General features: G+C 51.3%; 3 protein-coding genes across 3 annotated transcripts; 2 read left to right on the forward strand and 1 right to left on the reverse strand.

The window, feature by feature from the left end:
• The first annotated feature begins 5592 nt into the window (after positions 1–5592).
• Positions 5593–6758, forward strand: QC761_305330 (uncharacterized protein). Its single transcript, XM_062877678.1, has 3 exons — positions 5593–6136; positions 6202–6405; positions 6483–6758. The coding sequence occupies exons 1-3, from the start codon at positions 6034–6036 to the stop codon at positions 6485–6487; spliced, it is 312 nt and encodes a 103-aa protein (XP_062733476.1). The 5' UTR covers positions 5593–6033; the 3' UTR covers positions 6488–6758.
• A 163-nt stretch (positions 6759–6921) lies between these two features.
• On the reverse strand, positions 6922–11950 carry QC761_305340 (uncharacterized protein). The gene is made up of 2 exons (XM_062877679.1): positions 11276–11950; positions 6922–11221 (listed from the first exon to the last, which is right to left on the reverse strand). Exons 1-2 carry the CDS (start codon positions 11544–11546, stop codon positions 7068–7070), a joined length of 4425 nt encoding a protein of 1474 aa, XP_062733477.1. The 5' UTR covers positions 11547–11950; the 3' UTR covers positions 6922–7067.
• Positions 11874–13406, forward strand: COQ2 (Para-hydroxybenzoate--polyprenyltransferase, mitochondrial precursor (PHB:polyprenyltransferase); the record flags this gene model as incomplete). Its single annotated transcript, XM_062877680.1, has 2 exons — positions 11874–12089; positions 12294–13406. Exons 1-2 carry the CDS (start codon positions 12027–12029, stop codon positions 13404–13406), a joined length of 1176 nt encoding a protein of 391 aa, XP_062733478.1. The 5' UTR covers positions 11874–12026.
• Positions 13407–13412: the final 6 nt, after the last annotated feature.

The following is a 13412-nucleotide window of genomic DNA, read 5'->3' on the forward strand; positions in this document are numbered from 1 at the left end:
CTTTTTCTACATGTCCTCCATCCACCTCTCCTTGTCGATCCACGTCCCTTTTTGAGTTCCCGGACTCCCGTCATTCTTGTTCCTCGTTACCTTTGGACAGACGCCTCGAAACATCCCGTCGCTTATCGCCGCCTTGCCTTGCCTTTGCCTTGTCACCATGATGCGCATCTCGATGCGAACTACTCCGTATTTTCTCCCTGTTGCGGAGAGAGAGGGAGGTTCATCGGTGTTTACACTGAAACTGGCGCCCGCGGCCCAATCGGTGGTGGCCTGGACCTTCATACCACCCGTTATTGCGTTGCTGCAAGCGGCTCGAGATGCATAATTAAGTGCAGCTGAGTGGCCATTGGCAGCGCTCTCCGGCCCAGCCTTGTGGCGAGGGCGCTCCATCTCCATGCTTTAACTGACTGGTGGTCACGGTAAAACACCGTGAGACCTTTCTGGGCCTTCCCGTGCAGCTTTGAAGTTGCATTCGACAGACGCAAGACACCAAACGTGGCTGGTGTGTTCTTCTTCTGTCTTCTCACTCTTCTCTACCACCCCGCAGATCCCGGCCATTGATGATTGCGGCGGGCGGATTTGCTTCCCCTCACCGGACCCAGACCACCATCTCGCCGGCGATCCAAGGGCGCAACAAACCTCATTGCTTGCCACTGATTGGCGCTGGTGACGCTGATGATGCTAGCTGCCAGAAAGGCTTCTACGTCCAGTATTCTGCATCCATCTGCATAGTGCCACATAGGACGGCCTGCGAACACGAGCGGGAGCTGCTGCGTGAGTGGCAGCCAAAAGCAGGACCCAGCACTCGGCTGCTGACTCCGCATGCAAGGATCAACAAGCTGCCCATTCACTTGACGCCCGCCCGGGAGAGCCATTGGTTTGCTTCAACAGCCGCCTTGTGCGCCTGCAAATGCAGCATCCTGAAGGAAAAAAAGGGCGATTTATCTCCGCTGATGGATTTCAGCCGGATCGCCCTCTGCGTGCCACGACATAACCATATCAGACCAACTGACCGCCTGGTTCCATTTTCTGGTTTGGAACCGAACTGCTGTCACCCTCGAGAAGACGAAAGAACCCCCCACCTTGCCGTTCCGCTGGTGGGGTGACGAAAGGGCACAACTCCTCTCTTGATGCCGTTGATTCTCTCGCTGGCTCGCTGGGTGGCACCCAAAGTCATCCCATCAGCGTCATACTGGTCCATCACCAACCAGCATTCTTCCGCTTTTATCCATTATCTGACAACAGTCTCTCAAAAGAGCACTCGTGGCTCTGCTCTGCTGAAGCTTTACCGACAACCGACGACAAATAGTGTTTCAAAGTCCGGGTAGCCTGACTTACTGAAGCGGGGCTTGCCAGAGCATGAAAGTAAGCTACCGTATCTACTAAGAAAAGTGAGAAAAAGCTAGCCCAGGGACCCCAGGGCGCCCACTTTTCCGGCCAATTTCCTCGCAACTAACCACTACTTTTTTTTTTAGCCAAAGCCACAATTCTACTACATTTCACTAAAGTAAGCGTTTTTATAAAGCGCTCTGAAAATTACTTAGTCTTTTTTGTAAAAATATTAAAATAACTCTAATATTTTAATGTATATATACATATATATATCACATCTTTAATTCTATAGGTAATTATTCCTTATATTTTTTAATATAGATTCAAAAAAAATCTAAAGATACGATGAATAAGCTGTTGAAAATAGCTATTCTATGTCGGTTGAATTATCATAAAATTAATATCTACAAATACATAAATAGTAGATTTATTCAAAAACTACATTTATAGTAATCTTATAATGTCAAATATATTCATAAAAGTAATAAATTTAAATATAAATCAAATTATTAACTATTTTAATATTTTATTGGGTTTTTCTTTAGTTTTGGTAATAACAATACTTTTTAATCTTTTATTTTTGTTAAAATTTGTCACGGGAAGGCAGAAATACTGGGATAAAGCACACAGTTTATCGTATCAATTTGAATGGATTGCAAATTAAAGAAGAAAAAAACGTAAAAATTAGACCGAAGCAAAAAAAGCCAGCTTTTTGTGAGAGCAAAGCTTGGGCTACGCCCAGTCTCTCTCAAAGCCTCACATGGCCCACACGCCAGGGTCCCGCAGGCCCACAGGTCACGCGCCAGTGCCGTGACAAAATTGATCCACGTAAAGCCTATTTTACAGTAAATTATTACTGTAATGCTACGTGGCGGAAGCCCTAGCAAAAGCGTTGCAAACAACAAAAGATATCTCATAAGGCATTTATTTGGCACCTACCTAGCACCTACCCAGCATTTACTCGGCACTCACCACGTGCTTTTTTAGCAGCCACCTGATATCTACTTTAAAAACTATATTAATTTAATTAGAGTATAGATGGATGTATTACTACAGTTATATATTATTCGGGTAGTGATTTTAGTTAGTCTACCAGTTAAAAGCTTATTAAAAATACTATTAATTAAAGGATTCCCAAGCCTGGGCAATCACAAAGCGCTTTAGCAAGTAATGCTTATCTTGGTTAAGTGTAGCCAAAGGGCGCTTTAAGTCAAGGAAAAAAGATGTAAGCAATTGGCCGGAAAAGTAGAAAAGTGTGTGCCCCTGGGGGGTCTCCGGGCTAGCCTTTTCTCACTTTTCTGAGGAGATACTGTATTTTAGTGCTCCGTCGTCGACTTGCAGTTTTAATTGGCTGATTGGGAGTTCGCCTCAGTGTGGGGACAAACTGTTGAGGTGGTGCCTGTTTCTGGGCGTTAGCAGTTACCGGTTTGTCCGTGGGCCCAAGGAAGGGAGAGGAGGGGTATCGAGGGGTCTCCCTCCCTGCTGCTCCCGGATGTCTGAGACATGCAGTTCTTGGGGCGAGAGCTGTCAGACTCTCATCAATGCGCTCCTCATCTGGCGAAACGGTGGGACAGAGAAAGTGAGATTTCACACATCCACCAGTGACACCACACAAGTTTGCTGGTCAGTGGTGCGCCGCTGGAGTGTGGCTCTCGCCGGCCGCCCTCCTGGATGCGGAGTGGGGCCATCGGGAACAGACAGAGGTCACAGGGAACATGCATTGTCCAATTGAGAGGATGCGTCCAGGGCCGGGCTGTGTGTGCCTGCGCCTGTTCGAGAGCTTCCCCATTGCGCTTTTTTCCTCGGCAGAGGACGTTTGTGTTCAAGACGAGTCATGGTATTGGGTGAATGCTCTGGACTCCTGGAAGCCCCGTCCATGGTTCGCGCACGGTGAGATCTTGCCGACTGATTGGCATCTCGTTAACAGAGCACAGGCCCCATGCCCTCTTCTGATCTTGGAGATCCAATCACGGGGACTTTTGTTCGACAGCTAACAGTGAATACTTGCAGCTGGGGAGGGAGGGGAGAACCCTGCCACACCGCTACTCCAAGATGTGAACTGTCACCAGTTTATTCATCAGTGTGAACTGCTGGAGGTCGCCTGTTGTGTCTGCCCACGCCATGCCGCGCCGCCTCCACAGTTCTGTCTGCCCCGGATACGCTGCAACACTACCATGCTGGATTCAAGGAAATCCACCGCCGAGCTGCGGCACGGTTATAATTGCTTTTGAGCTGGCTTCTGCAGAGTTGTGTATGCATCTGCTGACCTGAGATGTGATTGATATTGCAGACGGAAGCATACAAGCTGCTGACATGATATGCATAATATTCGGAGAGCTCTTGACTGTTGCTCACCGCATGGTTCGCATGGGAGAACTATAGAGGGATGGTCGGCACTGAACTATGGTTAGTACCTCCAGGGTCATTTACGGAATTCCGAGATGGAATTCCCGTGGACGTTTCCAGTGGTGGAGCAACTGGCTTCTGTTAACACTTTCCGCAAACCTTGCGGGAACCACTAACACTTGTGGTTTCAAATATCAAAACGCCAGACAGTAGCCAAAACGTTGACCTCGACGATACCTCCCATTCGGGAACAATTACCAAACAACATCTTCCTGACCCCCAAATAGTCTGCATACTAGTTCATGCACCTACTCTCCCTCTCTACCACTCTCACCGTCAAAGAGTTGTTTATGAGTGTAGTTTAGGGTTGGGCATCAAGGGGTTCACCACTTTTTTGCTCTTACATATTAATACATCATATGCATTGTGCATACTGCAGTAGTCGCAATAGGGTTTTTTTCCCACCGAACCGAGCCCCCCGCCGGTGTTATGTCGCTGCTGGTTTTGGGGCATTCCAACATGCGAGACACAACACTCTGTTTTCAGATTGGAAGCGAGAAATTGGCAGTAGTTTAGGTACGAAACGATAAACTTGCCGAGATGGACAGAGTAATTAGTATTGGATATCACCGTAGCGTTTCTTCAAGTAAATAGTTCTGCAGGGAATCTGTTACGGAATTGCGGTTGTGAATTGAATATGTCCGAGGTGTACATTGATAATTTAACCCGCATCTTTGCAATTCAAGATGCTCATCTCAAATTTGATGAACAAATTCGATGGTCTTCTCTGGCCAGGATGTCAAATATTGATCATGTGTCACGGGGTCACGGTGCACCACAAGGTGCGACACAGGCGGAGATGTCTCATCATGTCAACAAACCCCCTTCTACTACGCCTCTTGAAGATCAGATTGGGGTTGGCGGGCGGGCGGGCGGCGGCGTATGGCAGTTTGGTTGTTGTCTGTGCGGTCTCGGCCCCGCAGAGGACCCAGGTGACCCGGGTCCAGGCCGGGTTTGGAGTTACGGCGTTGACGGGGGAGAAAAGTTTGGATGATCCACTTTGGAAGACCGGACCGGTGGAGGAAGATCGGGGACTTGGGAGAAAGCTTGAATGGTGTGGTGTACGCAAGGGGAGAGGGCCAAAATCTGGGGTAAAGAGATTTGAAAATCTCCCATGTTGGTCATTGTATCGGGTCTAGCTGGGGTTGTTGACGAGGGTGGTAAAGGCTTGATCAATCTTGAGTCCCATGTATAGCTCTACCTACCTATGATATCTGGTAACTAGGTATCTCCAACAAGTCCAGCACTTGTCGATGCTGAATGATGGTTTAATCACGCTATAAGTGTAGGCAATAGAATTCTCCTACCACCGGTTATTGTGAGCTGGAACTCCAATAGGGAGCTGAACAGCTAGACCTGATGAACCCAGGTAATAAACATGTCTTACGGCGAGTAGATGTTGTATAGGTGTGGCACGAGGTATATTATGTGAATATGATATCAAGTCTATGCTGCTTGATGTTTTGCACCATTGAGTAGATACATTACATACACCTGGATAGTGACGACCAATAGACCTACTAAACAGAACAAACATCCTGAACATGCTTGACCCTATTGTTAGGTATCATTATTCTCGAGATATCATAGTCTACACTTTGTAAAACTTCACCGTTATGTGTCATCCCCGGCATGAAGATCACACCATCGCAAGTCGTGACAGTCGTAAGTTGAGAGTGAGCGGATACCATAACGCAGCAAACAACCACATCGACACAATCAAGCAACAACAAAGTGAAGATCTCCCGTGAGCATCAAACTAACCGACGACATGACTCCTTCGACTCATGAATACGAAGAGAGTATAACGTGTAATTGGCATGGCCTCCGCCAAATGACGATATCCTCATCCACCCCCATCCACCGGCATGTGACGACGACAATGTAAACAACATACCTACCTCCACCCCTTCCGCAATCTTAATGACGCCCAAAAGTGGATTTCCCCCCTTTCCCCGAACAAAGAACCGCCTCGACTCGGCTGTCGTTCGGTCTGTTTTCGCGCAATTGACCTGCCTGGCCTAGCAAAAAACCAGGGACACTGTCCAGTAATAAGCTACGTGTGGTGACGTCATACCCTCACCCGGGGCTTCATAACCAACCCCATTGCCGCTCCCATCCAATTGACAACCACTCAATTGCAAGCAAGCAAAGCAACAGCAGGAAATAATCCCTCTCCTTTTTTTCCAATAAAGAGCTCTTTCAACGTTCTCTCCTTTCCGCGTTGACACAACCACCACAAGCAACTACCTCAATTCCACTACCTCTACGACAACCACAAACCCATCCACCAAAATGCTCTCCCTCCGCCGCATCACCACCTCCCCCACCATCACCTCCCTCCCCCGCCGCGCCCTTTCCACCACCCCCCTCCGATCCCTCAAGGAGTCTAACAGCAGTACGTTTTTCCATCCTCCCCCATTCCCACCCCCTACTCCCCACTGACTCGCCCGTACTCGCCAGCCGACCCCTCCCCCGAAAACTTCGACCACCACAAACAAGACTCCCTCTCCAAGCAAAAATCCGGCAAAGGCCACTGGAAGCCCGAGCTCGCCTCCAACAGCGAAGAAGCTGTAAAGGCCGACCGCAGCTCCGGCTCCTCCTCCATCAAGGACCTCCAGGAAAAGACCAAAAAGGCGGCCGAGGAGAACGCCAAAGCCGGTACCAGTATGGATGATGGCCTTTCGAAACATATTCAGTGAACACGCGAGAGGCTGAGACAAATTGTTGCGTTTTGCTTTTAGACTAACATATTGATTTTTCGTCCTTCGCACCAAACCTCCAACGCGCGCGCAGCATGGCTTTTGCAGAAAGGAAAAAGGGTGGTGAAAACAGGGGAGAAGAAGAAGATGGGGGAGGGATGTGGGGAAGAAGGATTGTACATAATGCATAGGGGGTTGGCTTAAAATCACGGCAAAGCATGAATGAATGGGAAAGAAGAAGATGGAGGAAGAGAGAGAGAGTCAATAGAATGATGGACAACTGAGAAGCATCTTTGTCACACATGATCATCGTGAACACTGTTGAAATATGTACTCATCGAATTAAACTATCAACACACATGGTTTTTTGCATCCCTAAGTAAAATCCTCGATCTCCCATCAACTCTTCCTTTCACTCACAAGTCCCAGAAACCACTGAACCATATCCTTGATAATTACAACTCCCATAATGGCACACACCCATCGCAATCTCAAGATATCCATGACAAATAACTCGCTCGCACTTACTCTCAGTTAAGAGTTTGTGTCTTGCAAGTCCAACGCAAAAAAAAAAAAAAAAAAAAAAACACAATATATGGGTATCTCACAACTCCATCCATCACCTTTTCACCTCCCACCCTCACCCCTCCATTTGTAATGGCCCCGTCCCCTCGGTCTTCCCCTCCCACGACCTCTCCCCCGTCCAGCAGTGGCACCGCCCCGTCCAGCTGATCCGGCTGTCCCTGCTCCCCTCCCAGTCAAACCAACCATCCCCCCTCGTCTCCCACCCCTCATCGCCGTGCTAACAACCTGCTTCACGGCAGGAATATCCTCATCATCTGAATCCGAGTCATCACTGTCGCTCGGGTCAAGCGGATCCCTTCCTCTGCCTGGTTGCTCCTCCGACTCCGATTCCGATTCACTCTCCGGCGCTGACCGAGATTCAGACTGTGATTCATTTCCATCGTCGTGGTCGTGATCGTCAAACTCGGAGCCCTCTTCATCCGAGGAAACGAGCCTGACGATCGTCGGACCTGTTGGCTTCGGTAGTGGAGGCGGCGGCGAAGGGGAATAGTACGGTGACGGTGAGGGTTCGTGTGGTGGGGAGTGCGCCGGTGTAGGAGACGCTTCTCTAGCGGGAGATGGTGAAGGCGAAGGCGAAACATCATGGGTAGGTGTAGGTTCTCTCTTCGGCTCTGGTGTCTGCGTCTTCAAAATAACTGTCGGCTCCCTAGGCAAATCCCGAACTGGAGACGGGCTAGGCATAAACGTATCCATAGACTCCATGTACTCCTGCATCGAGGGGCTAGGGCTGGCTCGAGGGCTCGAAGCCTCCGACACGGCCTCTTCAGCCGCGTTCGGATCAAAGTCTGCGTCCGCCATATCGATATCAAAATCTTGAGCTGGTGTTGCCTTGGATCTGCCCCTTGTGGCTCTCGTTGGCCTCTCGGGTTCCTTGTCCGCCGTGGTCGTTGTAGGGGTGTCGACATCACGGGAGACAGACCGGGAAGCAGCTTGCCCAGCCGGTGTGCTCTCCTGCGCAGCCTTCGACTTCCTTGACGCGATCTTGAACTTCTTGCCCTTAGCCTTCATCCGATCCGCCATGGACATGAACGGTGATCCTGCAGCAGGACCCGAAGCACCAGCTGAAGGGCCTCGCTGCGCATTCTTTGGCGGTCTGCCCCTTCTCTTGGGCGCATTCACAGGCGTGAAACCTCCCCGAGACTGAGGTCGTGACTCGATGGGTTCTCCGTCTTCAACAAACCCATCCAAAGCCCCAGCCAGTTGTGCATCCACGTCACTATCACTATCATCGCTGACCTGAACAGGCAATGTCCGATCACGTGGCGGTTTCCTGGTGGGCTTCGGTCGCCCAGAAGGCGTCTGCTCAGCCGACCCTCCTGCTGGCATAGACTTGCGAGGACCCGGAGGCCGACCACGTCTCTTACCAGTTCCAGTTACAGCGGCATTTCCAGAACCAGGTGGAGCAGGAGATTTAGTAGCGGACTTACTAGCACCGGCGGTACCGCCCGCAATCGCCAAAATCGCCGCGGACGCAAGATCAAGAGGATCCTTGGTCGCATCGGCAGGGTTATAGTCCTTGAGAGGTGGAGACCTCTGCGAACGCGGAATGAGAATCTCGTTGAACTCCTCCTCGCCATTCTCATCCACCAAGTATGATATCTTGGGTCGCGCGTGGCGAAGAGCAGGCCGATTCGGCGAGTAGGCACGAGGCTCTTCTCCCTCCTGGGCTGGGCCATCTGGAACATCGGCATTCGGTGGAGCTTGAACAGCAGGAGCTTCCCCTTCGGTAGGAGTGCCGTCAGCCCGGGCGCCAACCATGGTGACATCACCAAACAGAGCCGGGTCCATGTTGTTAAGTGCATCCGCTTGACCATCACGGGTATTAGTCGTCTTGGCCTTCTTCTTGCTGTGTGACCTAGGTCCTCTAAAATCCGGGTCATCGTCCTCCTCCAAACGAGCACGACGCTTGGCCACGCGAAGCTGCTTCTTGAGATATTCGGCCGGCTCGGGCTCGTCGTCGAGCGCCATCAAGCTCTCGACTGAAGGTTGCTGATAGGGGTCGAACAGAATCCTGTCCTCGCTGTCGTCCTGCTCGTAGTAGCCCATGCCCAAGCCGCGTTCGCGTCCAACTCCTGAAGGATCAGGGTAGGTAGACTGGTCCTCAACAATAGACATGTCGGCGACCTCGGCAGGTCCGGTATGTCCATTTTGATGTGGCGGATGTTCCCCTGAAACACCAAGCACCGCAGGCTGTTCGCCATAACCACCGTTGACCAAAGCCTGCTGTAATGCCGCCTCTTCCAGGCTGTCAGCCAAAGCTCCATCAGGTAACTGTAGCACATCGTTCTCGAGCTGGGACGACTTTGCTTTTTCAGCATCGGCAGCCTCTCTGAGTCTCTGCATCCTTTTGCTCGACAGAGCTCGCGTCTCATCGCCAGCGTTCTTCAACCACGACAGGTTGTGGATCTTGAAGTCGATAAGAAGCTCGACACTACGATCGTCAGCGATGGGCCGAGTGTCGTGTCCTAAGAGTGTCTTCTTAGGAATATAGGGAACACCGTTCTTGGCCTTGCGGCAGGCACCGCAGTTGCATATGCCGAGACACTTTGGGCACTGCCATCTCTCATTCTGCATTACTTCCTGTGGCATCTGGTCAAATGCTCGGTAGAGGACACCATAGCAATATGCGTCATTGCAGCCCTGGTTGGAGCAGAAGGCCAACTTGTAGGTGTAGTCCTTGTGTTGGCACACATGGCAGCGATAGACGTCGCCCTTTTTCGCTTTCCTCCCGCCCCTTCTCTTCTTTTTTGGTTGACCATTTTCGTCTACTTCAACCTCCGAGTCCTCAGCAGGTTCCTCTGGCTTGTCAACCTTGCTGATATCTTTCCATGGGCGTCTCCGGAGTTGTTCTTGACAAAGCTGAGCAACCGTCTTCTTGCCGTATCGCTTGCGTGCAAGCTCGAGCGGCAACGGGGAGGTGTTGATATCGACATATCCGTCATGTTTAATAATGAGCGCGCGCCAGTCCTCGTATTTCTCAACCAAATCCTGCCAGTGCCACTGCTCACACCAAGTGAGGTTGGAAATACATAGGCATGACCGGCCCATGACGTAGCACTCCATGCAGATATCATAAGTATCCTCGTCACCACCAACAAGCTGGCGAACACAATGCTTGCAGGTCAGGAACCGGTTGAAGATGTTGGCGCGGCAGTAGGAGCAGGTGACGCAGGAGTCAAATTCGATATACTCGACTTCCTTTTCTTTCGTCCCGAATATCTCGTCTACCAGGACTCGGGTGAAGAGCTCAAAGAGAGCCTTGAAGTCGCCAGTCAACTGCTTCGTGCGAGACGAGTTCTTGATCAAGTCTTGCCCGAACCCAAGCAACCCAGTCTCAGACGTCCTTTCCATGTCCGTCAATAGTTTCGAGTATTTTTCGAGAGTATAGTAGATAATGGCCTTGTTCTTGTACTGCTCATCGCGGCAGACAAGACGGGCTTTCGGTAGCGCTTCCTCCAGGGCCATCTTGAGTGTCTCAACGGTCGTCCTGTTCCAGGCAACTTTGATGGTCCGGGTCCCACGATTCCATACTTGATGGGGCGCTAAGGGGGGCACGAGAACGAAGTCTCCAACTTTCTGCTCCACGATATAAACCGGAAAGGTGGCCTTCTTCCAAGCGTTGATTTGCGCAAAGTGCTTCTCGATTTCAATGTCATGACCAAGCATCGACAGGAAGTATTCCCTGACAACTTCGCGGTCTTTTGATTCCGTCATGAACCAAATGGAGCTTCCGGGCTTCTCGCCATTTTCATCGCCTGAAGCATCCACCATGATATTCTGACCCAAACTGGCGCACATTTCTCGATGCGCCGGGGTGTAGGTACCCTCATGACCAATGTAACACATCAGATTCTGGGCGCGCATCGACTCGGGCAAGCTGCTCATCAAATCTCCTGCCGGCGCAACGGACTTGGTGCCTTCGTTGAACATGTCAAAGTCGTCGTCACTTTGCCCCATAGGACTCCGTTCGTCGACGTTCTCGTTCATGTAAAAGAGGTTGGGTGGAATGACCTTCTTTTGAAGGTACTCGTGCCATTCTGGTGGGCAGTCGATGTCTTTTAGGTAGAGTCGCTGTCGTCGTTCGTCGCGAAAGTTCTCGGGCGTCCACTGATTTGTCAACTGTTTCATGGAGCGCAGGTAGTGACCAGTGGTCATGGGAATGTCGCATTGACCGACAATGTCGCGAACGTTTTCCTCTGTTATTCAAGAATATTAGTACATGATAAGAGGTAAAGCGCAAGTCAACCTACGTTTCTTATTGTACATCTCCTCCAACCACTTGGGACCAAAAAGGTCCTTGGGAAGTCGCCTGTTCCATTTCTCAATAACCAGTGGCTTCCCACCAAGTACCACATGAAGAACAACAAGCTTCTCAAACTCTTGAGGACCGATATTTTGAATCTGAGCAGCCGTGATACGAGCTACCCATTGAAAGTTTGGTGTTCTGTCAACGAGCGTGGGCAAATCGAGATCCGGCGGGATAGGGTCGAACTTTGCCTGGGGATGCTGAGCTGTCGGCATCGTGACGGCGGGTGAAGCGACCTAGGCAGTGGTTGCTGGCAGTCGCATTGTATTGTCGTGTTCTTGATGAGATGTCTCGATGGAGAGACGGCCATCTACATGTCGCTCGAATATGCTGCCGCAGCGTAGATGGCAAAGTTAACCACATGCGCAGTTGCCGTCGCGTCGAACGCGATTCTTAGTGATTTCGCTGCGCCGGCTGAATTGAGAATGGAGGGGACTAGGATTCGTAATTGACAAGCAAAAGGCTGAGGTGGGGCAAATGCAGCTTGCAGCCAATCAACCGTCAGTTTGGCCCAAGAGCTGTCAGTCAGTTTGTGTGGCTCAGAAATTTGACAAGGCTGAGACTGGTTCACATGCATGTGTGTATGTGTAAGGAAGTGTCGGTGGGAAGGTCGGGATTTGAGGAAAAGAGGAATTGTATGAGGGAGCAAGAAGGTTTTTATTTGAGGAGAGGAAACTAGAGGCTATCTACGAGAAATGCTTTCTGTTGGTTGCCTGGTACTCGAAAGTCTATTACAAACGGAAGGCGGCAGCGCACTGGTGAGTGAGTTTCGGCTTCATGAAGAGAAAGCCACCCGGGGTTCATATGAAATAAACAACATCTGACATGTCACTAGATCCAATCGATCACCAAATATGATCAGCCTTACCATGTCAGCATGTCACCGGCTCCTCCGGCTGCCTGCCTCGCGGCGAGCACTATCAACTACCAAAACCACAAGCAAACCATCGCTCCCCTCTCAGTCATATACCCGCCTCTCACCAACACCACGACCTCTCTCCCTCCAGCTCTCCACCCCCAGGTCCCTCATAGCCTACCACACAACCTCTAAACTTCTAACTCAGACCACAACCACTCCAGCTCCCTCCCCCTTACCACAAATCTACACCCCCCCCTCAACCGGCCTCCTCTCCCTCCTCCCCCCTAGCTGGGTCCCCTACGCAGAACTAATCCGCCTCGACAAGCCCGCCGGAACCTACTACCTCTACCTCCCCTGTCTCTTCTCCACCCTCCTCGCCGCCCCCCTCTCCCACTCCCCCCCCTCAACCGTCCTCACCTACTCCCTCCTCTTCCTCTCCGGCGCAATCATCATGCGCGGAGCAGGCTGCACAATAAACGACCTCTGGGACCGCAACCTTGACCCGCACGTAACCCGCACCCGCCTCCGCCCCATCGCCCGCCGCGCCATAACCCCCCTCAACGCCCTCCTCTTCACCGGCGCCCAGCTCCTCACCGGCCTCGCCATCCTCCTCCAATTCCCCACCTCCTGCTTCTATTACGCCACCCCCTCCCTCCTGCTCGTTACCCTCTACCCCTTGGCAAAAAGAGTAACCTACTACCCCCAGTTCGTCCTCGGACTCACCTTCTCCTGGGGCGCCATCCTAGGTTTCCCCGCTCTGGGCGTGGATCTCCTATCCAACACCGCAGCCTTGACCGCAGCAGGTCTCTTATACGGGAGTAATGTTGCTTGGACGGTCTTGTACGACATGATCTACGCCCATCAGGACATCAAGGATGATGCCAAGGCCGGCATCAAGAGTATTGCGCTCAAGCACGACAAGGAGACGAAGCAGGTTCTTACGGGGTTGGCGGTCGTGCAAGTTGCCTTGTTGGCGGGAGCCGGAGTTGCCACGGGGGCGGGGCCGGCGTTCTTCATTGGGGGTTGCGGTGGTGCAGCCGCTACGCTGGGCTTCATGATCAAGAGGGTCAACTTGAAGAGCGTCAAGGATTGCTGGTGGTGGTTTGTGAATGGGTGCTGGATCACGGGAGGTGCCATCAGCTTGGGGTTGGGGGCGGACTATTTGGTTAGGTATTATTCTGAGGACGAGAAAGCAGTCGAGAAGGAGGAACAGTAGGCCAAT

Source organism: Podospora bellae-mahoneyi, chromosome 3 (assembly GCF_035222275.1).
Source record: "Podospora bellae-mahoneyi strain CBS 112042 chromosome 3, whole genome shotgun sequence".
Lineage (NCBI taxonomy): Eukaryota > Fungi > Ascomycota > Sordariomycetes > Sordariales > Podosporaceae > Podospora > Podospora bellae-mahoneyi.

Excerpts from the sequence above, each read along its gene's own strand:
- QC761_305330 (XM_062877678.1), top strand. The coding sequence starts at position 6,034 with ATGCTCTCCCTCCGCCGCATCACCACCTCCCCCACCATCACCTCCCTC. Across the intron at positions 6,137-6,201 it reads CCTCAAGGAGTCTAACAGCA|CCGACCCCTCCCCCGAAAAC; the intron begins GTACGTTTTTCC and ends CGTACTCGCCAG.
- QC761_305340 (XM_062877679.1), bottom strand. The coding sequence starts at position 11,546 with ATGCCGACAGCTCAGCATCCCCAGGCAAAGTTCGACCCTATCCCGCCG. Across the intron at positions 11,222-11,275 it reads GGAGATGTACAATAAGAAAC|AGGAAAACGTTCGCGACATT; the intron begins GTAGGTTGACTT and ends CTTGAATAACAG.